The 23,233-nt window shown below is 51.9% G+C and overlaps 10 protein-coding genes across 10 annotated transcripts; 4 read left to right on the forward strand and 6 right to left on the reverse strand.

Moving 5' to 3' along the window:
* Positions 1-372: 372 nt before the first annotated feature.
* Positions 373-2,163, reverse strand: BKA58DRAFT_321566 (heterokaryon incompatibility protein-domain-containing protein; the record flags this gene model as incomplete). Its single annotated transcript, XM_046167816.1, has 2 exons — positions 373-1,947; positions 2,023-2,163. 2 exons carry the CDS (start codon positions 2,161-2,163, stop codon positions 373-375), a joined length of 1,716 nt encoding a protein of 571 aa, XP_046021674.1.
* Positions 2,164-2,973: 810 nt separating this feature from the next.
* Positions 2,974-3,859, reverse strand: BKA58DRAFT_413615 (Peroxidase, family 2-domain-containing protein; the record flags this gene model as incomplete). Its single annotated transcript, XM_046172435.1, has 3 exons — positions 2,974-3,107; positions 3,170-3,682; positions 3,739-3,859. 3 exons carry the CDS (start codon positions 3,857-3,859, stop codon positions 2,974-2,976), a joined length of 768 nt encoding a protein of 255 aa, XP_046021675.1.
* A 1,390-nt stretch (positions 3,860-5,249) lies between these two features.
* Positions 5,250-5,905, reverse strand: BKA58DRAFT_322777 (DNL zinc finger domain-containing protein; the record flags this gene model as incomplete). The annotated part of the gene is made up of 2 exons (XM_046167875.1): positions 5,250-5,462; positions 5,510-5,905. The coding sequence occupies 2 exons, from the start codon at positions 5,903-5,905 to the stop codon at positions 5,250-5,252; spliced, it is 609 nt and encodes a 202-aa protein (XP_046021676.1).
* Positions 5,906-6,075: 170 nt separating this feature from the next.
* BKA58DRAFT_366373 (Cullin) lies at positions 6,076-9,248 on the forward strand. Its single transcript, XM_046168887.1, has 4 exons — positions 6,076-6,355; positions 6,480-6,860; positions 6,918-8,806; positions 8,857-9,248. The coding sequence occupies exons 1-4, from the start codon at positions 6,311-6,313 to the stop codon at positions 9,029-9,031; spliced, it is 2,490 nt and encodes an 829-aa protein (XP_046021677.1). The 5' UTR covers positions 6,076-6,310; the 3' UTR covers positions 9,032-9,248.
* Positions 9,249-10,474, reverse strand: BKA58DRAFT_423259 (Sas10/Utp3/C1D family-domain-containing protein). The gene has a single exon (XM_046172853.1). It carries the CDS (start codon positions 10,437-10,439, stop codon positions 9,360-9,362), a length of 1,080 nt encoding a protein of 359 aa, XP_046021678.1. The 5' UTR covers positions 10,440-10,474; the 3' UTR covers positions 9,249-9,359.
* Positions 10,475-10,593: 119 nt separating this feature from the next.
* Positions 10,594-12,527, forward strand: BKA58DRAFT_231405 (heterokaryon incompatibility protein-domain-containing protein). Its single transcript, XM_046166498.1, has one exon. The coding sequence runs from the start codon at positions 10,605-10,607 to the stop codon at positions 12,444-12,446; it is 1,842 nt and encodes a 613-aa protein (XP_046021679.1). The 5' UTR covers positions 10,594-10,604; the 3' UTR covers positions 12,447-12,527.
* A 1,394-nt stretch (positions 12,528-13,921) lies between these two features.
* BKA58DRAFT_462146 (uncharacterized protein) lies at positions 13,922-16,599 on the reverse strand (the record flags this gene model as incomplete). Its single annotated transcript, XM_046174835.1, has 3 exons — positions 13,922-14,590; positions 14,638-16,142; positions 16,195-16,599. 3 exons carry the CDS (start codon positions 16,597-16,599, stop codon positions 14,362-14,364), a joined length of 2,139 nt encoding a protein of 712 aa, XP_046021680.1. The 3' UTR covers positions 13,922-14,361.
* Positions 16,600-18,691: 2,092 nt separating this feature from the next.
* Positions 18,692-19,742, forward strand: BKA58DRAFT_231423 (uncharacterized protein). The gene is made up of 2 exons (XM_046166499.1): positions 18,692-19,023; positions 19,077-19,742. The coding sequence occupies exons 1-2, from the start codon at positions 18,955-18,957 to the stop codon at positions 19,473-19,475; spliced, it is 468 nt and encodes a 155-aa protein (XP_046021681.1). The 5' UTR covers positions 18,692-18,954; the 3' UTR covers positions 19,476-19,742.
* Positions 19,743-19,933: 191 nt separating this feature from the next.
* On the forward strand, positions 19,934-20,534 carry BKA58DRAFT_442812 (uncharacterized protein; the record flags this gene model as incomplete). The annotated part of the gene is made up of 2 exons (XM_046173935.1): positions 19,934-20,251; positions 20,313-20,534. The coding sequence occupies 2 exons, from the start codon at positions 19,934-19,936 to the stop codon at positions 20,532-20,534; spliced, it is 540 nt and encodes a 179-aa protein (XP_046021682.1).
* Positions 20,535-20,843: 309 nt separating this feature from the next.
* BKA58DRAFT_462153 (heterokaryon incompatibility protein-domain-containing protein) lies at positions 20,844-23,091 on the reverse strand (the record flags this gene model as incomplete). The annotated part of the gene is made up of 2 exons (XM_046174836.1): positions 20,844-22,498; positions 22,614-23,091. The coding sequence occupies 2 exons, from the start codon at positions 23,089-23,091 to the stop codon at positions 20,844-20,846; spliced, it is 2,133 nt and encodes a 710-aa protein (XP_046021683.1).
* Between the last annotated feature and the right edge of the window lie 142 nt (positions 23,092-23,233).

Genomic DNA, 23,233 nt, shown 5'->3' on the forward strand with positions numbered 1-23,233 from the left:
CTCAGACTGCGGTCTAGTCCTAGTTCGGGCTGGTCATTGAGATGGTACTTTGGTATACGGTATGACTGCGATAGCTTTGATGAACCTGGCGGTTTGTCAATTCCGTTTGGAAGAAAACTCGTATATTCAGGGCTTCTTCAGGAGCGACACGTCTAGCTATCGCACATACAGGGTGTGCTGTGAGTGTCCAGTGTCTTGATGAAATGGCAGCCTTGAATGTGGCTACTAGCAGTATCCGCGGTCGTATCAGTTAAAAGAGCTCGCCACTGCTGTCGCTGTCGACGTAGGATCTAGTCTCTGGTTCCGATCGTTCAGGAAGTCTGCCTTCGATATGTTCGTTCTTGGTCATCGACCCGGGACTGTGGTGTGAGATTACACTATCGCGTACTCTTTGCCACCCTCCGCGGCGAAGTTTGTCCAAGCCTTCCGTTTGCTTTGCTTGTCTTCTCTTTTTAGGATCAGATCGCCATAGTCAAGTACATAAGCAACGTTGACCATCTCGTATGACTCGATTTCTGGCAGTGGTGCTAAGATGAATGGAACTTGCGTTCCAAATAAACAAACCAGGACAGCGCCTACATGTATGCGTTTACAATCCAGGTGCCAGGAGAAGCCGAAGTGTCCTTCTTCAGTAACGAACAAATCATGTTCTTGAATGGCGTCGTGCGGTAGACGGAACATGTCTCTGCTCCCACGCAAAAGGCTGGCGAAGTGATAGTGGCTGTCATCATAGAACTTGGAGTTTCGCTTTCGAATCGTCAGTAGAAGCGTAAGTGGAGTTACGCCCCTTGGCTTTAGAGCACCGTGGTAGAAGTCATATAAGGCAGCATCCGGAGTCTTATTCCCCTCATCCATTAGGCCCCACAAAGAATCGAGTGTTTCACAGACAGTACCAACAAACCTGCCATGTGTATACATTGTCTGGCAATCCACTGACAGTTTTATCGAGCCTTGTCGCTCCTCTCGCTCTTCCAAGCTCAATTCTGAGTTGCACACATCTTCAATTTCAGACTTCCCAGACATCGAAGTAAAGTCTATCAACCAGGACGACTTAGTCCAATATGTCCGATCAAAGGCTCCAGGAGGTTTTGTATCTTCACCAAAATATGGAAGAGCAGACTCTTCTAGAATCGAGACGACGGTAGCCTCAGCCAACACGTGCTGTAGAGGTTTCGAGTAATCAGCTGCTATTGCCTCGGTAATCTGGAAATCGCATAGTCCCAAGAGTCCATAGACCTTATCGCGAGGGTCTGCAGACATCGCGTACTGTGATGTGATCAGGCAACAATACAAGCCTTGATGGCTGTCGGAGCGTGATCTGATTCGGTCCAACGCTGAAACGCGTGTGTAGTCGTTCTGGAACTGATCAAGAAGCTGACGATCGTCTGCCATTTCCGACGATCTGTACAGAAGTATATCTTCAACAGTCTCGCAAAAAGATGACCAACTTGTGCTCAAGCTACCGACTAGTACGATCGGGTCCTTTTCCGCTAATGCCAGCTCTTGAATGACCCAAAGGCGACTAAACCAGGGAAGCGCCATAATGTCCACGAAATGCTCACGTACATGGAGTGGAGTCAAGGCTGGATTTCCTCTTTCCTCTTCTCGTAGCGTACTCAACCAGAGCGCTTGGCAGTCATCCAGGTGTGAACAGCCTTCAGAGTTTGGCCACTCGCCAAGCCATATCAAGACATGCTTCGCGGATCTATAGATCATGGCCATATGCTTGACCTGAAGAGACCTTTCCTGTATGTCCCGCTGGTTGATACACAGTGCATCAATCCAAAGCATACGGGGCCGATCATTGAACCGAAGATGCCTCAACCCCTGATCGAGGCTTTTGGTAATGCGCAGATCGATTTTATCAACCAGTGCTTTGCGAGGACTAATCGCTGTTCCCCACGCATACGAGAGAGCTTCATATTCGAATTGGCATGAAAGGTCATGCTGACGCGATACCTGCTGGTCTAAGACTTCTCCGTCTGATTTCTCTTCGTCTGTCACCCGCTCTTCCAGTTTGACGATATGTAGTGACAGGCTGATAGAGTCATCGTAGCCGCCTGGCAACAGTTCGACCAAGCGAATCTCTCCGCCGTCTGAATCGATGGCCTGATATGGTGATCGGTCTGAGCCCGTGGTAAATGGTGCTTGTAGTGCTTCCATTAAGCCAGTCGAATCGCGCGAGGCTGCGATGCGTGGACATTCAATGTTGGGTAAATGCGTGTCGCAGTCGGTAGGCTGTAGAGTGATGTGATCTTAATAAGCGCGACGTAGGTCTAGAGTTCTGCTAAAAGTGTATGAGTGTGGGCGCGGTCGTGGTAAAACGAGTGACACTTGAACAAGCGAAGAGGGGAAAGAGTGGTTGGGTCGGTTTAGGCAGCCAGCCGCACGAGGTGGATGACTAAGTCCAGCCACGCACATCATCGGCCAACAAAATGAAAGCTATACCTCTCAAAAGAAAGTACGTTCGTCCCACGGCCAGACATGTCAACAATCAATCTGATCAATCTGGTCTAACCTAATATAGAAATTGACTAGCTCGTGTAAGTTAAGATCTTACTAAAATCAGTTAGATCAGATTGATCAGATTGAATGTTGACATGTCTGCCCACGGCTGAGTCGCTGGATTAAAGTAAACTGATTTATACCCCAACTCAATTGTTCCCAAGCGCTCCTCTCTCAATGGCATGACACTGCTTGAATACAGCATCCGACTTACACGGCAACATGGTATAAAGTGACTGCAGCCAGCTGTATACAGAGCGGCCGATCCGATTCGCTTACGATAGAAGAGAACATTTGTCTAATTATATAGCAAGAACAACTTGTTTAATTCGACAAGGCAGAACCTATATGCCTGAAATCCATGATATGTATATAATGAAATCCCTGAGTACTTAAGCCCGTATCAGTCCCTTCTCTTTCCCCGTTTCCTCAGCTTCCAGCTAATGGAAACAAGACTCGCAAAGCCGCTCACTGCAACAAGGAAAAGCCAGAGCCTTGACCAGCAGCCTCCATCAGCATACGTGTGAACTTGGTACGCTCGCTAGTCTGCATGACAGTTGGGCGACGAGTCCAGCCGATCTCAGTAGGCATGCGCTCGTTTCCTACATCATCATGTGCGTTAGCAAGCAATCTCCATCCACCGCTAGGACAAAGCGAAACTTACGCAACCAGTACTCAATAAAGTCTTTCCTAACAGTGCTCGTGGTACCATCCGCCATGATCTCAAAGAAAGAAGCGCATTCACCCCAACTGAAGCCATCCGCCAACAACGAAGCCTTGTGCTCCGGGTTGGTTTTCTTAGATGTCTCGAGGCGTGCCATGCGGGCATCGGCGAGCTGTTGAATCGTGATTTCTGGTGTCGTGAAGAAGGAGGCTGTCTCCGCCCAGACGGTTTCGTTAAAGGGGAGAGGGTTGGCGAAGAAGCGGTCGGAGCGACTCAGGCTGAAGTCATGCTCCAGAACGCCCTCACGGCCCAGCGTGTCGAGGTCGAATGTACGTGCGAACGGCTCCGGGTTGGTGCGTACGGCCTGCGAGAAGAGGATGATGGCGTCGCTCTTGGCGATGTTGAAGCCTTCGAGCATGGCATCGGCAAGGATATCGCGGGTGATCCTCCGCCCGTCGTGCGGCAGGTACCCGTGGTTGGCGAGAGTGTTCATGCCTGGGCATGGCCCGCGTGCTGTTTAGTCACTGATTAGTGCGGTGTTCTTATCACGACTAGATATCTCCACTAACCATCAGTGGGACCTGGAGCCGTCCAGTTCCTGGGCACCCAGGCCTGGCGGGCGACATAGGTCGGGAAAGCCGAGGCTGACGCAAAGATGGCGAGGAAGCTGATAGTAGATGAGACCTTCATGGTGGTTATGAACGGGAAGTGAAAAGAGTGGTGAGGAGGAAATGGAACTCAAGAATGAATGTTAACGAAAGGACGTGAAGGTTTGACTGCTAACGAGTGATTGCCTTGAAACGATCTCTGCTGGTACCTTTGAACTCTTCGAGCTCGAATACATTTATATATCGGCCTGCTTTGAGTGACAGCTACCCATCGTTGTCAGGCGTGAAACTCGTCAAGGCCATCGACAGCCCTCGGCCCCGACATTTAAAGGACGTTGCACCACGCCATTTCGGTTGCCTCGGTACGCAAAGTCGACGAAGAGATGCGATACGTGAAATTTCTGACGGTTCTCTAGGATGTGCTTGATGAATTCGCGATGGGGAAAGGTAAAAGAAACACTCGAGGACTTGGCGGTTCGGGATAAACAACCGACAAGCCACAACTCATTTCGCGTCCGTTACAACGATCTGGGCATACGTAGGGGAGTGGGTCGCATCCTATCACATCTCGATGCGCTGGTAACATTCCTCGGTTCGAAAGAACAAACCCATATGTATTAGGATGGCAAACGACTTGTGGGATTCTTCCCAGTCGGCGATCTTCTAGCGAGACTGGATATGGCACTGCGCAATGCCCAAAGATCTCACCACCGTGCAACAAAAGCCACGGAAGAAGTGACGATTTCTGCGTTCGACAAGACTAATTTCATTACAACGTGGGCTTTGGAGAAGGCGATTCAGATTGCAAATCGCCGCGATAGTCCGCCTGGTTATTGTTGATAATCGTGAAATGCCTAGCCTGGTTGGGGTGCTCTCTACCAGGTCAGCAGACAATGGTTCTGGATAGATAACAGTGTCAGGCCGACCATGACGTTTGCGGTAGACCGTCCTGAATATTACCAGCTGATCGGTCGTGTTCCTCTCAATCTGAGAGTCGCGATTTCACCTCAGACTGGCACGAAACACCATCCCCACTATTTTAAACCTCGGCAGTTTCGCGACGTACCACACCCTCCAATACTTCTTATCCAGTTCTACGAGGGACTCTGTTTATTCGGCGATGGCCGTCTTGTCCGCTTCGAACGCTTTCTTGCGGATGATAAAATGCATATCCATCGTTCAGATTTGACATGAAGATACAGGGTATGATGCGATCGAAGGATGTATACTGCGGTAAGGGCAGCGCGATCTTGAAAGAACGAGGGTAAGTCTAGCGTCACTATAAGCACTTCTTTGTGCGTATGAAGAAGTTCCAGGGCCGTGTGTATTCGAGATGCACCTAGCCATATAAATACGTTGGATCGCAACGAAAACTCTTGGGTGGTATTCAAACAATGTTATACAGGTGGTTGGCGGTTGTACGAGATCGACCGTGTCGACAAGTGGAGGTCTTTATCTCGAATGCGTAGCGTTTAGTCTTGCGAGGGTTTCGGTGGTTCAGGCTGCTCGGCCAGGCGGTTGTCACCCTTGGGCTTCGATTCGGCGTGGAACTGTGCGGATCTGGGTGTAGTGCTGCCGTCGTCCCAGAATTCAACGTCGCCTTCTGCACTTAGGGAACCTCTCTTAACTAGGCTACCCTTCTCCCGCATGAGGTCCTCGATTGTGACGGACTTGTCTGAGAATACCTGCAAACTATTAACCTCCAGTCGTGCCAACTCTCCAACGGCCATACCTTGAGGTGGTCTGCAATGAGATGCCGGTTCTTGCAGCCCGGACATTGAATCAAAACAGTTCCATGATGGTAGCCTTGCTTCGACAATCGATGTGAAGAGCGTGTCTTGCAGACGTTGCAAGTGAATGTGAGTTCGTATGACGGGACTTGTTCGCGCTCTAGTCGTGAGTCTGGCGCGTCTGTTGACGTGGGAGGAGCTGCGCTTGACTCAAAGCGGACAGTGGAAGGTATCCGCGCACGTGATAGTATGAGTGAAGGGCGAATGGCAGCTGACGTTTGCGGTGTGTGGAAGAGACGCTTTGCAGGCGTGGGAATGCGCTCGGCATGGGGGATTCGTGCAGTCCAGGGCGCAGTGCTTCGGGCGATGCCTCGCAACAAAGAGGTGGAGGAGCGCATGGTAATATGACACAAACTGACACGACTCAAAGATGGTGAAAGAATGAGCTGGCGACTGTGAAACGGCGTGTGAGGTACGACGAACGGAAGTGCAGCGGGCAAAGAATAATTGACCGAGCGCCAAGCCATGACGACGGCGAGCTCTCGTGCAGCGGGGACCCTCGCCCGCAACACGCCCGGCACTTGAACTTCACCATCACTCGCGTCTGCCGCCACGCGTGCCATTCCTTCACTGTCACCCTCGCAGTGCTGCGTGTTAGCCCCCAAATGTTCTTTTGAACCACCGGCCTCTTCCTCACACCCACGCCACACTGGGCATCTGCACCATCAGCCTACCTCCGCCTTCGACCGTACCGAGCTTCGAAGCTCTAGATATCATACGATCAGAAGAGCGCAGCAGCGAATATGATCGCAGGACGAGGAAGACAGCGGATACGGCCGCCAAGGAGGGTACGTACTGCGCGCTCGCTTTCACTTTCACTTTCCTCGCGTGCTAGTCTACGCCGCTCAACCTCGCTGTCATACAAAGAAAACCCACTCTGTAGACTCAACACTGATAACGGCGCGTTCGCAGGGTCTGCACGGTGACGAGGTCGATTTCGAGAACACGTGGGCCACCATCGAGGCGGCCTTTAGGGAAATCCACACAAAGAATGCGTCCAAGCTGTCGTACGAGGAACTTTACCGCCACGCATACCGAATCGTTTTGAAGAAGAAAGGCGAGGCTCTCTACGAGAAAGTTCACGAATTCGAGCGAAACTGGTTGAGCACGGAGGTCCGAGCCTCAATCTCGCAATTGCTCTCAACCAACCTACTTGTAGACGCGCAGAGTATCGGCGGAACTACACCAAACGAGCGACGTGTAGCGGGCGAGAGGTTTCTGAAGGGACTGAAGCAGGCATGGAGCGATCACCAGATCTGCACCAGCATGCTAGCAGACGTGCTCATGTACATGGTAAGACAATACCTCGACTGACTGAGGAGAGGATAATAACTAACATGGCCTGTTTAGGACCGTGTCTACTGTGCAGATCATCGTCGCCCATCAATCTACAACGCCGCCATGGTCCTGTTCCGCGACGAAATCCTCAATTCCAGGATATCCCCGACCGACGCTCGAGCGATCCTCAATCTGCTGAACAACATTATTCTCGACCAGATACAAATGGAGCGTGACGGCGACGTCATCGACAAGCAGCTTATCAAGTCCTGCGTGTACATGCTGGAGGGCCTACACGAGGGCGAGATAGAGGCAGAGGACCAGCGATTGTACAACACGTCTTTTGAGGTGGAGTATCTGGACACCAGCAGGGCCTTTTACCGTGGAGAATCGGAGCTCTTACTGCGCGATGCGCATGCCGGCGCATACTGCAAACACGCGCGACGCAGAATTTACGAAGAGGACGAGCGCTGCAAGCAAACACTTTTGGAGACTACCGGACCCAAGATTCAGAAAGTCGTAGAGGAGGAGATGATCAAGTTCCGGATACACGAGCTTGTCGAGATGGAGAGTGGTGTACGCTTCATGATCGACAACCATAGACTAGAAGAGCTGAACCTCATCTACGATCTAAACAAGCGGGTAGATGAGAAGAAGATTCAGACAACCCGAGCCATTCAGCAGCGCATTGTCGAAATGGGCTCAGACATCAACAAGGACGCGATCGCGGCGTCACTAGCGCCAGCCGTTGCACCTGCCGCTGATGCAGCCGACAAGGGCAAGGGTGCCGCGCAAGAGAAGAGCCTAAACCAGCAGACTGTCGCTGCGATCAAGTGGGTCGAGGATGTCCTTGCCCTGAAAGATCGGTTTGACAAGATTTGGCGAGAGTCATTCGAGTGCGATCCGCTACTGCAACAGGCGCAAACAGCAAGTTTCTCCGAATTCATCAACTCGGTGACATTCCCACGATCATCCGAATACATTTCCCTCTTTATCGACGAAAACATGAAAAAGGGCATCAAGGGCAAGACTGAGGCTGAGATCGATGCTGTCCTGGAGAAGGCTATCATCCTGCTACGATACGTACAGGACAAGGACCTCTTCGAGCGCTACTACAAGAAGCACTTGTGTCGACGTCTGTTGATGAACAAGTCCATCAGCAACGAAGTCGAGAAGCAAATGATTTCAAAGATGAAGATCGAGCTCGGCAACAATTTCACACTCAAACTGGAGGCTATGTTCAAGGACATGACCATCTCCGAAGAGCTTACTGCCGGCTTCAAGAAGCACGTGGAAGGCCTCGGAGAGAAGGATCCCAAGCGCATCGAGCTGTCCATCAACGTGCTGACCAGCATGACGTGGCCTCTCGAGACCATGGGTGGTGCGGCTGCCGACGAAGAGGACAAGCGACCGCGATGCAATTACCCTCTCGTTGTAGACAAGCTCAAGCGCGGTTTCGAGAAGTTCTACAGCCAGAAGCACTCTGGACGACAGCTTACCTGGCTACCCAATATGGGATCAGCAGACATCAAGGCCGTCTTCCCCAAGGTCCCTCAGAAGGATGGCTCTGTCAAGGAGCGTCGCCATGACCTCAACGTATCGACATATGGCATGATCATTCTACTCCTCTTCAACGAGCTTGACGCAGGCGAGCGTCTGACATTCGAAGAGATCCAAGCCCAGACCAACATCCCCCCCAGTGACCTCATCCGGAACTTACAATCGCTCGCCGTAGCACCCAAGACGCGCATCTTGATCAAGGAGCCCATGTCCAAGGACGTCAAACCCACCGACAAATTCTCGTTCAACGAAAGTTTCCAGGGCAAGTTCGTCAAGATCAAAGTCGGTGTCGTCAGCGGCGGCAATAAAGTTGAGAGCGATCGCGAGCGACGCGAGACTGAGAAGAAGAATGATGATTCACGAGGCTTCTGTATCGAGGCTGCCGTGGTGCGAATCATGAAGTACGTGTCTCCCTACCGCAACCACAGAGAACATGCTAACAACAGACCAGGCAACGTAAAGAACTCTCGCATCAACAACTCATGTCCGAGACCCTCAGCCAACTCGTCGGCCAATTCAAGCCCGAGGTCAACATGGTCAAGAAACGCATCGAGTCGCTTATTGAGCGTGAATATCTGGAGCGCGTAGACGGCGCGCAGATTGATTCGTATAGATATCTGGCTTAGGGAGCAGAAGAGGATAATCTGCATAGCACTTCAGCAGCATGTTTGCAGGCGTTTTTGGGGTTGATCGCTAAATTTGTGGGAGCGGACTACCCTTATGGAATGAATGAATGCATAGCTTGGCGTCGATGGAGTATAGTCATGGGCCTCGTATGGGAGATTTTTGTAGATACCTTTTATAATCAAAAGAGACGAATTTGGTAATGAAGAATATGAGCATATGTACACGAAAGAATTTGCTGTGAACACACATGAAGTCTCTATTGGCAGGTGGTGATTATCGCAGCTATCTGCCCTAGATCCTGCTCTATGAAGAAACTCATCCAATCCCTCACTTATACCTCCCAACAACCTTCCTCCTCTTCTCAAACGCATCCCCAGCCATAGATCCACTCCCCCTCGGCCCATCTCCCACAGGCCTCTTCCTGCTCTTCTCCAAGCTCCCCAACTTCCCACTTTTCTTCTGCGTCAACTTCTCAATCCGATCAATCCCCGCGCCCAGACTCCTCCACTCCTCACCCCCAAATCCTCCATCCCGCTGCTGCCTCGCCTTCTGCTTCGCAGCATCCTTCTTGCTACCCGGCGCCAACCGCGTAAAGTTCGCTTCTTCATACTCGCGCCTCTCGTTCTCCTCACGACGTTCGCGTTCGGATTTGGTATGTCGCCCGCCGTGCGTGATGGTGCTTCCAATGCTGGGTTCGGCAATGGGCGCGCCGGAGAGCTCGGTCGCGATGAACTCGTCGAGGGTGGCGGATTTTCCGGGACGGCGCTCGCGGCGCTCTTCGCGGTTTTCGGGTACGGGCATCGCCATGGGCGTTATCTTGGGTGGGCGGTAGATACCGTCTTTTGCGGTTTCCGCGCGCGCGCGCTCTTGGGCTGCTTCGGTTTTTTGGCGTGTCACGAGGGCGCGGCGAGGACCGTAGGCCATTTCGTCTTCGTCTTCCGAGGTTTGCGCTGTGCCGGCTGATTCGGCGTCGCTGACGTCGGAGTCGGAGCCAGTGTCTGTCTTGGTCTTCTTGGGTTTGGGGGTGGGTTTTGCGCTGGCTTGGGTGGTGCGGCGTGTGGCATCGTCGGCTGTGCGGAGAATCTTGTCGATTTGGTACTTCAGGCGGCTTTCGAGAGGTCGTACACCCTTTTCTAGGTAGATTCGCAGTTCCACTAGCTTTTGGACGACTTCATCTTGGGGGTGGAGATTTGTTTCGTGCTGGTCGCCTTTTCGTGCTCGAAGCTTTAGGAGGATGAGGAAGACGAGGTTCTGTAGATATGACAGAAGCAGTTCGTTCTTGACATCCAGTAGGGAAATGCCTTCCTTTGGTGGTAAGATGTCGTCATTTGGAAGCGCTTCCGTAGCAGACTGAATAGACGTAGTGAGAGTCGCCAGTAGCGACTCTAGTGAGTTGTCGACAGTCATGGTGTCTTGGGTTGGAGTGGTGGTCGTTGCTGCTGCGCGTCGTACCTGTCGATGTTGCAAAGAAATTTTAGTGGGGCTCAAACGCGCCAGGCGCACGGGCCACTGCGGTCATCGCGTCGTTGGTGGGCTGCCTGTCCCAAATCCTTCGATTTGTGTGACCTTATAATGTCACAATACCAATACTCGCCATGTTCGACGCCAACCTCCATACGGCTCCTCGCCGTTTCAGGCACTCAAGATAGTCCATCGTACGCAATAGAGGAGGTAGACCTCGCGGACAGCCCGCGTTTTGAAGCGCTCTCATACACATGGACCGACTATGACAATGAGGAACCCAAACCATCACATGGAGATTTGAACCCTTATGGGTCAATTCCCATATCTGGTGCCGGGTCTCTCAGAATCACGCTGCATCTCGCGGGCATCTTGCAACACATCCACGGACTATTGGTACAACCCGAATCCAGCGGCAAAATTTGGATTGATCAAATTGCAGTGAACCAGCACGATCTGGATGAGCGAGGCCACCAGGTCTCTCTCATGCAACGCATCTATGGGCAGGCGGAGCGCACACTCATGTGGATTGGCATGTCCATTGAGCATACGCCTGTGCTACTTAATTTGACCAAAGAGCTGGGCGATCTACCGCCGCTTGACATCTTCTGGACTGAGGCGATGCACAAGGACTTGGAAAGCAGGTTGCTGGCTGTCTTATTTCGAGAGAACGAGGCAGGCTATGGAATAGCACAATACGTCCAAGCACTGAATTGGGTCCTTGGTCGCCCGTACTTTAAACGTGCTTGGATCGTCCAAGAGGTCGTGCTGTCTACTCGGCCCACTATGATACTTGGAACTACCCCATCTGATGTTTCCATACTTTATCGTATCATGGTCGTCATCAGTTATTCCTCAAAGCCGGCTCTGCAAGATATTCATTCGCTCATTCCAGATCAGATCGCAGTTGACCGCTTGCTAAGCATGGACACGGCACGTAGTTGGCTACGAGGCGATCCCACGCGAAGCACCTTGTACAGCGATTTCCTGGACGTGCTGTTCTGGCTCTCATCATCACGTGAGGCCAGCGACCCAAGGGATGCCATTAATGCCTTCTTAGCTTTTCAAAAGAATGATTCTGGGTTAGACTTAGTTGCGGACTACAGATTATCTAATGGACAAGCATACCGGAAGTTTTGTTTAGACATGGCGCAAAGGACTGGCTCACTTGCATTCCTGGGGCTTGTCCGCGGCAGCGCAGACCCGGAGATACCTTCTTGGACCATAGACTGGCGAGTGGACGTCTCTTCTGCAGGAGACAGATGGCAGGGTTACAGGATAGGCGACACTCCACATTACCCGTACGCCGCTGCGAAGGGACGATCATGCCAAGCGAACGAAATAAAACGAGAAGGCGACATGCGTTTCGTCGCTCGAGGCCGAATCATTGACACGGTCCAATCCATCTCACATATCACTCGTGAAGAGATCGCAACCTTTGGAGTAGAAAACGTACGTCTGGCCGAAGAAATGGCTAACCTCAGATCCACCATGCCTACAGTGGATATCGGTACACCTGCCAAGGCAGGTATTACCAAAGAACGCGTCTTCCTCACGCTCTTGGGCCATGATCTCGGTCCACAACCCCGTGTGGAGCCACTACAATATACCACAGCGGAGTTGATCTCAATGTACGAACGCTTCATTGACACGAAAACACCCGAACCTGTTAGTGAAGCAGTTCACAAAGAGAAGTTCCCTCAAATGAATTTAAGGCTCATCCACAAACGACTCTTTCTCGGCCATAAGCACTTGTTTGGGCTTGGGCCAAAAGCCATTCAACCAGGCGATTGCATATGCATCATCCACGGGTCTACAGTCCCTCTACTACTGCGACAGTGTGAGAACGGAAAAGAGTATACTGTGGTAGGGCAATGTTACTACGAAAGCTGGATGTATGGCGAAAAAGTCGATTGGGAGGAGGACGAAGCTGATGAGTTTGTACTGATATGAGTAAACTTAGTGCTTGGCCGAATCACTACTGGTTTCAAGCGATGATCATCGAGCGAACAGCATATCCATGCTGCGGTTCATGCATTTCATTCAGGAACCATTTCGCACCCTTGTCCAATAACGGAAGAACCGATTTCGACGTCATTCCCAAATACTCGTGCCTAATTTCCGCTTCTCGACGTCTTCTTTACGCAACCAGATACCTCTGGTGTTGTCATGCTACCGGAGCGCGCTCCCGCCTTTCCGACTGTGGCGCCTTGTCGGGAATAACGCACCAATCGCAGCCTACCGTCCCAAGCACTATCAAACGCTCTGGTGCATGCGACCCAACCAGCGCTCAGGATCGTGCATAAACCTTGCACGCTAGTCCAGTGTTTTCTGGAACGTTGCCTGGCGTGTACATTTCCTACTCTCACCATCATCAGATAACCCAAGCCACAATTCTTTGCTAACTAGTCAGCACACCGTAATACGTAGTCGGCGACGCGGCATTGTGGCTGCAGAATACGATACCAATAGTCGTTGAAACGAGGTCAGATCTCTCAGAAGACATGCCGATGTCGTCCATCGAAACATCGGTGAGAGAGAAGCATATCCAACGTGGCTGTAAGGCAGGGCGTGCCCTCAAGTCATCACGCCAGGACCAAACAATCCGCATCCAGAACGCGAAAACGACAATACTTCGACTCACATAACAGTCAGCGTCATCACCCCATAGTCCCTCTCATCCGTCCTCCACCAGCATCTCATCCCCCAATAACACCCCTGTACTGTCCTGTCGGTCTTACACAACTGCCCCCTGCCCATCTCTCCCACACTCGACACACGTACTCATCTCCGCACCTCGGCTTCTCGAAGCACGTTCACACATTCCACTGCTTTTCCAGAAGGCCCGAAAAAATGGGTGGGTGTACGGGTAAAGTCACAGGAAACCCCAACATGTGGGGTAGAGACAAGGCTAGGCCACCTACCACGCCCCTGGTCTGCTCTTGCAGGATCTATATTACACTTCTAGCAGGGGTGTACGCGTTAGCTCAGGTTGTGAAGGAGCGCGCGGCGCGCGGGCTGTAGTTAGATTTGCGATGATGCGTTTCACGTGTACTGATGCATTGAGAGTGGTGATAGGATGGTATTTCGCTATGTGTGTGGGTCGCATATGTGCGTTCTGGTGGAGTAGCCTCATGCTTATGCATGCGAGATGCCTCGTGTGGACTTCGGTGGGAAGCTTTGGTCACCGTAGAAGTGGCAATGCGTAGCGGAGGAAGCCACCGCGCCGTACCGAGCCCGGATTCAGATGGGGTACATCGTGGTACCCACAGATCATCTCTTCAGTTCATTGCTTTGACCCACCCAGCGGTTCCCTGACTGTGCTTCGCCACCACGAGGAGTTGATCTCAGCGTTTGGTGAGATCGACGCAGCGGCTTGCTGATTGCCTGGGTTTGCACAAGATCGTCCCAGCTGGTATGGCCAGAATCTCCGTGGAGAACTGATTGTCGTTGGATACCAATGCAGACACTGTGTCGTGCCAAACTGCCCCATATGGAGCAGTGACTCGCCAATCACTCTCGGCATGTACACTCGGAGTACGGCAGATGTGAGGACCTGGTTCATGGAGACCTAGTACTTGTTTGTCACGACGCCCGATGCAGGATGTTGGAGATGAAGGTCTGTGCTGGACCCAGAAATGGGTTCGTCGAGAAGCGCCGCATGTGTCGAGTAGATGATAGTCGCTGTCGCGTGAGATCGTCGCTCGACTTTCTGATCCATGTGTACACGGAGGCTACCAGAATTGGAAGGTAGCTTCAGCTACAAAGACATGGCAAGCATGTGGATCTGCGTTGTACCTTTCCTGCTTTGGAGGATCCACAGTCGGAGTCTCGTACTGGGTGGCACTCTGGTACTGCGAGATCAGAGTCAAACGTCGAATTTGAGTCCTGCTGTTCGTAGCCACATCTGCCGTTTTCCTTCGGCTTCGCGGATGATCTCGGCGGAGAGCTGCAAGCTGGGTGCGAGGTGGGCGTATCGTTCCATTTCGAGAACAACGTTGTTGATGATGTCGTCCATGGTCGCTGGTGGAGGGAGCAGCTGAGATAGCGAAGGAGTCATTGTCGCACCCATAATAAGCAATGTCTGCGAGATGATGCTACAAGACTGTTAGCAAACGCAATGTTGATAATTAGTGAAACTTACGAGAGAGCACCCTGGAAGAGATAAGGCAGGTGCCCAGCGTGGTGCGCAGTGATGTACTCCAGTTGACGAACGCATGCCTCGAGGCATTTGTGGCAATTATCTTGTACACTCGAATCCATGGCCAAAGTCTCGTCCTGCAAGACCAAAAGCACGTATGGACGGAATATAATGGTGCGGCATGCGAAGTAGCGCAGTCTTAGAACAGTCTGAACCGGGTTCTGCAAAGGCACTCTGTCGAGCGGGAACTGCATGGCTGGCGGCAGCCCGGCGTACCATTGGTTCAGCTGGTAGTCAAGTTCTACAACTAACGGATCTAGTTGCGCGATGGATGTCGCAGCTGGACCTTTGGAATACGGTGTGGTTCTGATGTAGAGCATGGAGCTCACGCGGTTGAGTAGTCTCCGGAGGGCGATCTCTGCAAGGAAATACCACAGCTCATCTCGGCCGACTGCTTCTGTTCCTAGATCTTCGAATCCGGTCGGCAATGCAAAGCCTTCCTCAAACTGTGCGAGGCCGGAATGGGGAAGATCAAGCTCTGCTAGCAGGTCGCTTTCGATCATGACAGCATTCCAGTACACTCTTCTGCCCAACTCCTCTTCCGCTGGAGACACGCGACCAGGCGCGCTTAGAAGGAGTTGCAACTTCATGCTGGCGCCCGATAATACGTTCCATGCTTCGACTGGGCGTACAAGATACACCAAGTATGCTGCAGCGAGGATTTGACATTGCGCAGCTACCATGTTGTTTCTTGTCATGACGGTCGGCAATAGATTCCATGCTGCGGTAAAGTATGCCAGGCCTGGAGGATCCTTTTCTGGGTTTTGTTGTGTGATACTACCGGTGCTTGCAGCATGACCCAGCGCAAGGACGAGAAGAACTATGCAGCTTTCCGGCCCATCTCGGAAACCATGGCTGAGGGCGGTCTGGTAGTGACTGGTCCATGTATATGGATTTACGACCGCATAGAAGACATTTACTCTCTCAAAGTATGCCTGCACGTACGCGCCAGTATTCGAGAGATCCAACCCGCGGCTCGTTCCAAGGCTTACTGACTCCCGAGTCATCTCGAGCTGGAGAAGAAGCTTGGCGTCATATTGGCGAGACACAAGCTCTCTGATCATGGGAGATGACAGAAGATTGAGTGCCGCAGTATTGTGGGTTTTCGGCATGGTCGAGATGTTTGACGGGTGGTTGGTCCATGTTCCTATGCCGTTGATCGGCTGTACCATGCCGAGATGGGGTATATTGCCGGTGCTACGGGCAAGGAAATCTTCGCTGGTGGAATTGCTCGCGGCTGGCGAATGTGACGATAAGGAGAAGTTACTAGTGATGCCAGATTGTAAAAGGCCCTCAATGCGGTTCAAATGCTCTAGGATCAGCTTGTCGCCTGCGTCCAGCTTAATGCCCGGCTCTCGGTATATGCACTCGGCATTCAGCTCGGTACACAATCTGCACTTTGGCCTGTTTCCGTCGCATCGACTTTTCCGTGACCGACATATTTCGCACTATTTGATGTCAGTGTTTTGAGACGGACAAGTCGAAATAAGGGTGATGTACAGCGATCGTCGCACGCCGGCGCGGGTAGTCTATCGTGTCGGTACTTGGTCGCTTCTTTGTGCTCGGTCGTGGTTCGGTGCTCGTGCCGTTGGTACCATTGCTAGTAGGTGCGATTCCATTTGACGCGGGTGGGGTATTATCATTGGACATTTCCCGGTCTGTACCAGAGGATTGAGACATGTTGCGGGGCCGCTTCTTGAAGGGATTACTCAGACCAACGCTTCCAGGGAACAATCCATTCGGGGAGTCGAGAAGGTGAGGGGACGTCAGGGCAGACTTGAGGATAAAGGTATTTGCGTCGGGCAAAGCGGAGAGATTGAGGCAGAAGGCGTCGCGTGGGAAGCCTCCATTAGTGGTCGCTGCTGACACGGGACTAACATCTGGAGAAGGAGTAATTCCAGCCATGATTGGTGGACGGTTAGACAGCGGCCGGGGCACGCTGCACAACTTCTGCGGCGTGCAGCCACGATATCGAGACAAAGTCGTGGATTCCAAGGCGTCACAGGGTGGAGGACAGGCGGAGCTGATGGAGGCAGGACACGGCAATTCGGTATGAAGATGAGACGGCAGGACGCACGACGATTATAACCACACCAAATCTCGCCTCATCCTTAGCTCCTACACCTACACATTTCACAAAACGGGCTTTGCGAGATGAGCGACGCGAATGCGGGGGTGACAAGGGCATCAAGCACTCCACATTTGCGCTCTGACAATCAAAAAATGGCGCCAGTGATCCCTCCAAGGGTCTCGCGTCGAGCCGTGGCCGGCACCGTGATGTTGCTACCCACCCACCCACGGCCGCAGCTTCGCCCGGTCGACGATAAATTGCCTGCAACATGCCGGACGTTTGGGTAGACACACGATCAGCGTAGTGGTGGTGGCAGCCTCGAACGAGTGGTGGCAGCCTGCTTACAGAAGCGTCCGCAGGAAGCACGGAGCATGGGAGGCCATGCGGTGTGTCTGGAGAGGCCCGCGAAGCGAGATGCCTGCCCTCCAACTCTTCAGCGTGCTAACCGCGTACAATAGGCTAATACACCAGGAAAACGGCCGACCTAAGATCGTACTGCGCATGCTATTGCCTTGGCATGGTGCGTCCAGCATGACTGTGATCAGCGAACGGCGGCAGTGGACCTGCATCAACAGCATCTCCTGATCATTCGCGCTACGCCTTCACAAGTCCGCTGCATTTCCATATTGCTACCAAGCCACTCGAACTCCACTCGAAGACTTGCAACCCGTCTGATAGGCGCAAGCATGCTTCCATGCAGCAATTCATATTAACTTGCTACGCAAGTGCAATTACCAGGTACATCCTGGCGTCTACCTAGGTACCTGTAGGAGCCGTGGAACAAGTGGACTCTGCCACACAACGGCTGGGGTCTCGACCAGTGATATCCGCTGCTGACTCCGGCACTGCGTCCTAGGATTCACATACTTCGACTATGCGTATGCCGGTGATCCAACACCGTGTACAGAAACGCCCATATCGACTGACTCAACGCTGAGTCGAAGCGGCATAACGACAGCCATAGTGCAGTTCCAAGACACGGAGTTGTCTGTCTTCGTGTAGCTCAGCCTAGGGGCTGAATCACCTGCGATGGCGCGACCAGTGAGCAAAAGCTTCTAGAAGACGAGGAAGAAGACATGTCTTGGACATATTGATCTGCGCTTCAAGCGGTTGAACCCCAGTCGTGCGCCACATGATGGGGTAGACGCTCGGTAGTCGACATGACCAGGATGCTTTCTGCTCAATGGCGTAGCCTGGTGGTTATGTCTCAGGCTACGCCTCCTGCCTTCTGAGCATAGGGTGAATAGCCGGTGGGTACCTGAATCTGACCACCGTTCGGTATCGTGGAGCCTGTTCAGGCGGCCATCAGTGGTTCGGCCGGCAGGAGGTTGTGTTCGCTGTCTCTGACAAGGCAGAAGACGTGATGCGTGACGCAGGAGATGTCATGGTCGGTGTCGCGACAGGGTCAGGCTTATCGGCAGCTTCATGCAACGGCAGATGTCAAGCCAACCCAACAACGTCATGTTCGCTCAACGTACTCTATCTGAGCATATTGTTGCGAGGCTGCCGGTGCATCAAGCGCTGCATCCTGGGAACGAAGCTGCCTATTTTAGCTTTCTGGGGTAGACCCTTGGACATGCGAGCTGGGCCCTAAACAGACACAGTACTTACTACTTCCAGTTTAAATGTGAGATATGGCGATGAGGTCGATAGACCGGACTGTACTGAAGCTCTTTGCCTCATGAGGTCCTTGATGCTTGGACAGTCACCACAGACGACTACCTTTCAGTTTTGGTAAGCCCTCGCCTCGACAGGCTTGGAGAAAAGATCCAGCCCGACTAGGTCAGAATGATACCTAGCTGACTAGATACGCGGTCAGTGATATTCATGGCTAATCAAAGGGTTACCAGTGACATGATCAAAAAGAGTTCTTCTCGTCTCAATTGGTCCTCGCGATGACGTCGCTTCCCGTTACACAGATACAAACGCACCGCCATGTGAAAGAAGGAAGAGCGGCACAGCCACAGATTTGCAAACAAACAAACACTGGGCCATGCTAAGAAAGGTCTCGAGAGGTCGTCGCCTGCTGTCTTCCAACCACATCTGCGTGCTCAAGCAACCCAGTTTAGGCACACTTCGGAGGACCGCGCGATCAACACAGTAGCACAAACGCCAATTTGCAAGGGTGGCTTCTTTGTACAACCCCAAACATAAAGCTGGAAGCAATCGACGCTCTCATCACACAAACCATGAGACCGAAAGCACTTGAAGCTGCTGCAGTACAAGACAACGGGAGGAAGTCGCCAGCTGAACGACAGGTACTTCTCCTCTCAAATCCCTATCTTACTTGTTGCATACTAACACTCCTCAGATCCACTCCCCCCAAGACCAAGATACCCCGGTCGCCTCCACAGCCCCAGCATCGATCACGAACAGCAGCACGACCGGCACAGACGGCACCATCGAAGCCACCCCAACCGCCGCAACCATCGTCTCAGAAGTTGTTCAGAGCGTCAAAATCGTAGTCGACGGCGCGATAGCGTGGGCCGAACAAAAGATTGATAAGCTGAGTGCTGAGCAAGACACTACGGGTCCGTATGCTTCGCCAGCCACTTGCATGCCATCTGATCTCGATGCGATCGCGAGCGGCATTTTGCCTGCCATGCCAGCTGCGAGGCAGTATGATAGGGCCGTTGATGATGGAATGAAGGAAGGAAAGGGCACTGAGAAGAGTACTAAGACTGGGAAGGAAGAGGAAGCAAGGAAGTGAGGCCAGTAGGATGAAGGGAGAGAGCGCAAGATATCAGCTTTTGGAGATGATTTGAATGGTGACGAAGAAGGAGATGAGGTCTAAATAACGGATTGGCATATGATACCCAAGTATCACTTCGAATCGTGAGAGCGGCTACGGCGAAGTCGTAATAGTAAATGAAAATCATGAACAGCATTCAACCATGGAGCAATCTTCGAAGGAAACGAGAAAGATCGCAATCTTCAGATGCAATTAGCGATATGATGCACAAGAGTTAAACTATACCCATCTTTCTACGTAGTAGATCATGCTGCTTTCTCTCTGACCAGGTCGTCATTCTGCATCTATTTCCTAGCAGTCGATCCCAGCCACATCAAGAGAAGCTCGTGGTGACACAAAGTGGGGTACACATGCTCTACCTCCAAGTATCCCAGCTTTCCCTGATTCACCTCTTGCAACATAAGCCCCTCTTCACCATGGCGAAACAGTGTCCCATTTGCTCCAGAAGATTCAGTTCCAATCTGGCACTGAAGAATCACACAGGCACCAACGACGCAGCTCTCCGCCGCGCTCACACATGTCACAAGTGCGAGCGGGGCTTCTGCAGCCAGAAAGCAATGGAGCAGCATCGTGACACGCCGTCGCATGGTACCATGTTCAGCTGCGACGTGTGTAAGAGGTCTTTCGGAAGTAAGCAGGCTGTGGGATCGCATAAGACGTCGTCGTTGCATAAGCAAATGCTGGCTCGCGCAAACTCCGCGATTGGAGTAGATGAGTCTTCAGGTTCGGGCAATGTAGGTTCATCATTCTGTGGTGTGGATGGATGTGTTGTTCGGACGCTGACATGTATTCCAGGCTTCATCTTACCAAGCGCAATCCCGCATATTAGGAGTGACCTCCACCGCGATCGAGGAAGCAACGCCCAGCGACATCGATAGTGAGGACGAGTACTCTGATGAAGGCGCGTGGGCACAAGAACATGTTCGGACGGTGTGGGACGATGACGACCAGGATTGGGCGCTTTGCGATAAAGATTGTGGGTGGTGCGGACATTGCGCTGATGGAGTTGACTACTGAGCCCCTGCGAGCATACCCAGGTAATTTCAGAAGAGCTCTCAGTCTTTGAGTGGTACCGCCTAAAAGTTGCACCGGTTGGAGGGGCGTCGCAAGGTTTCGTGTGAAATAAGCTCGGTTGGTATCAGCTATGGCCATCTTCTCGATTGAAGTAAGGCAAATATGCGCGATGAATCTCGTCTCTGTCAATAGCTTGGTTACTTCCCGCGAGTCCGTTCCCCAACCGTTTTGTTAGTACTGCAAGAAATGTAGAGGAAAAGAAGGTTTTTTTTGTTCTTTGGTAAAACTGCATGTAGGTGAAGTACACGACATTCAGATGATCGTTACGGCCCTGCGTTCTCCAAACGAAGCCATCCTGCTAATCTCAATTGTCTTATGGTTTGCCACTCTACATAGCCCAACTCGACTGTACACGACTTGTTTTCCTTCGACAGCCTGGAGGATCAAGCAGTACAACGTGTGTATTAGCTTGAGTTTGTCTGTCCCCATCTCCAGCGATCTTTTCCACGAGGCTTTGCACACTTCGTCATTTTCCTGGGCACCTGCATAATGAGGACTATGACATACGCCTACGGGTAGACAGACCAAGGGCGCTTGATTCTGCCTGTCGGAATCCCAGATGTCCGGGTAGAAGTCACCAATGTTGTCCGAAAATCGGGTGCCGTTCTGGCCAAGAACTAGCCCGAAGTCTTCATGCTTATCTTGCATCACTGCCAGCAAAACACCGGACAAGCTCAACGAAGCTCTCGACGTTACTCCGAACGGATGGTCTTCGTGGGTTATTGGATCCGAAACATCGAGGATATCGACCAGTGATGACAAAGGGATGCGACTCGCGTCGTGATTAGCCGACAATAGATCTGAGTACGTTACACGACCCTTGATTGAGGCCCATGACCACGACGGTACTCCGCCTGATTTGGCTGTGCACGTGACCGCAATACCCCTTTTTCTCCATAGGAGACCGAGGATCATATCGTGCCTCCATAGTCCTGCGTGATAGCTGTCATTTACTGCCATTCCAAATCTTTTCGCAATGCCAGCTATTGCAGGTAGCCTATCTTCCTCGTATGTGAGATTTCGAGATGTAAACTCTTCTACTATCTTGTACCAGCAATCATAGTTGCCGAACGTTGGCTCTATTGGCATGAATGATGTTATACCATTTACTATGCACTGGAGAAGACGATGACTGTCAACCGATATATCCGGAGCGTGCGGTATTCCCAATGGGTACTTCTCGTTAGTCGAAAGTGTCGGGCAACGCCAGATGAGAAGGTCTTTCGAGAATGTGATGGTGCGGAGAGACAACACCTGCTCCTGAAGAACCCAGGCTCTTCGGGCTAAGACATTTGACACGTCCCATTCGCCGTCTCCCGGATTACCCCAGATCTCTTCTCTGTTCATCGGATACCGGAATAGGTAGCATGACTGCCCGAATAGCACGATTGGACAAGGCCAAAGGATCAGACCAAGGCGCTCTTTGAAGCATCCTTGAGTGGAATCTGCTGCTGCCGCCGCAGAAATGGTCAAAATCGAATTGCCGTAGACTTGTCCCATTGTGGGTGCTTCTTTTGCCCAATCTTCTTGCGTTTCTTGTTCTTGGATGATACAAAGAGAGTCGATCCAAATGTATTCTATGCCTATCTCCCTGCAGACTTGAACAGCGTCCCGAAAGGTTTTTGGCAATGCCTCAAATTCGATACCTCGCTGTCGATGAGGAAGGGTCCGATCAGTCGTCGACAACGGTCGATTGCGGGGGTCTCCCCAGCAGTGGCTTAGAGTGGCGTAGTAACCATGCTTCTTGTTTCCAGACACTAGATGGCATTTGCTCGATCCTTTAGTTCCTACCGCGATCACTCTCGTTGGTAAGGGTGGAGCCCGAGAACCGGCCCGGGAACAGGCCGAATGTGAACTTGAGCAGATATTCAGCCAGGCTTTGATTCTAGACAAACTTGCTGATGAGCCTGTGTTAGTGTCGTCGCCTGATGGAAGACATGTTTTCGGCAAGGTGAGATGATCGGCTGTACCACTAGTCAATCGTGAAGTACTGGAGATGTTCTAGGGATGAAGAACGCTCACTGTCCAAAGCTTTACAGATCAAACGTCCGCCCATAGTAGACGGCAAGTCCCCACATAGTATGTTGATCCGGACTTCATCAAGATTTGACCGTAATGTTGGGGCCCACCTCTTGAATTCGAGTCTGATGCCTTCACTCAAGGAAACCGAATCAAGACCCAACTTTCCAACCCATCCACCCCCAGGCTCTTGCTCCAATGAGCATTTCTCCTCCCACGCTATCAACAGCAATCCGCAAAGGTGGCAACCTTCACGTGCACTCTTGAGTATCGCATCAAACGAGTGGTGATGATCTACAATGACTTTGCGGAAGTTGTTGATGCTTTCCCAGTGCGTACTATTTAGGCAACCGAGACTCATACAAGCCGAACAAAGTCTCTGACTCTCTGACCTCTCTGGTATCCGAAGTTGACCAATCCCGAAGCATGTTGGTTGAGCTTGGTCGCCACCAGGAGGACGAACCCATCCTCCGCCCGACATTATTTCCCAAGGCAAAGGATTCGGAGTCGTTAGGTCGGGATGCGTTGGAGACGAGTGTATCTGATCTATTGGATAAAACTTCGATAGTACCTAAGTAGAACTGTGGAAACCAGTGCCCTCGCACTTGATTGGGCTACAACGA

This window comes from Alternaria rosae, assembly GCF_020736505.1.
Source record: "Alternaria rosae strain MPI-PUGE-AT-0040 chromosome Unknown BKA58scaffold_9, whole genome shotgun sequence".
Taxonomy (NCBI): Eukaryota; Fungi; Ascomycota; class Dothideomycetes; order Pleosporales; family Pleosporaceae; genus Alternaria; species Alternaria rosae.

Bases quoted from the DNA above. Each gene is read 5' to 3' on its own strand.
- BKA58DRAFT_366373 (XM_046168887.1), top strand. From the start codon at position 6,311: ATGATCGCAGGACGAGGAAGACAGCGGATACGGCCGCCAAGGAGG. The intron at 6,356-6,479 runs GTACGTACTGCG...GCGCGTTCGCAG, and splicing joins GGATACGGCCGCCAAGGAGG to GGTCTGCACGGTGACGAGGT. The intron at 8,807-8,856 runs GTACGTGTCTCC...ACAACAGACCAG, and splicing joins GCCGTGGTGCGAATCATGAA to GCAACGTAAAGAACTCTCGC.
- BKA58DRAFT_231405 (XM_046166498.1), top strand. From the start codon at position 10,605: ATGTCACAATACCAATACTCGCCATGTTCGACGCCAACCTCCATACGG.
- BKA58DRAFT_423259 (XM_046172853.1), bottom strand. From the start codon at position 10,439: ATGACTGTCGACAACTCACTAGAGTCGCTACTGGCGACTCTCACTACG.
- BKA58DRAFT_231423 (XM_046166499.1), top strand. From the start codon at position 18,955: ATGAGACCGAAAGCACTTGAAGCTGCTGCAGTACAAGACAACGGGAGG. The intron at 19,024-19,076 runs GTACTTCTCCTC...AACACTCCTCAG, and splicing joins AGTCGCCAGCTGAACGACAG to ATCCACTCCCCCCAAGACCA.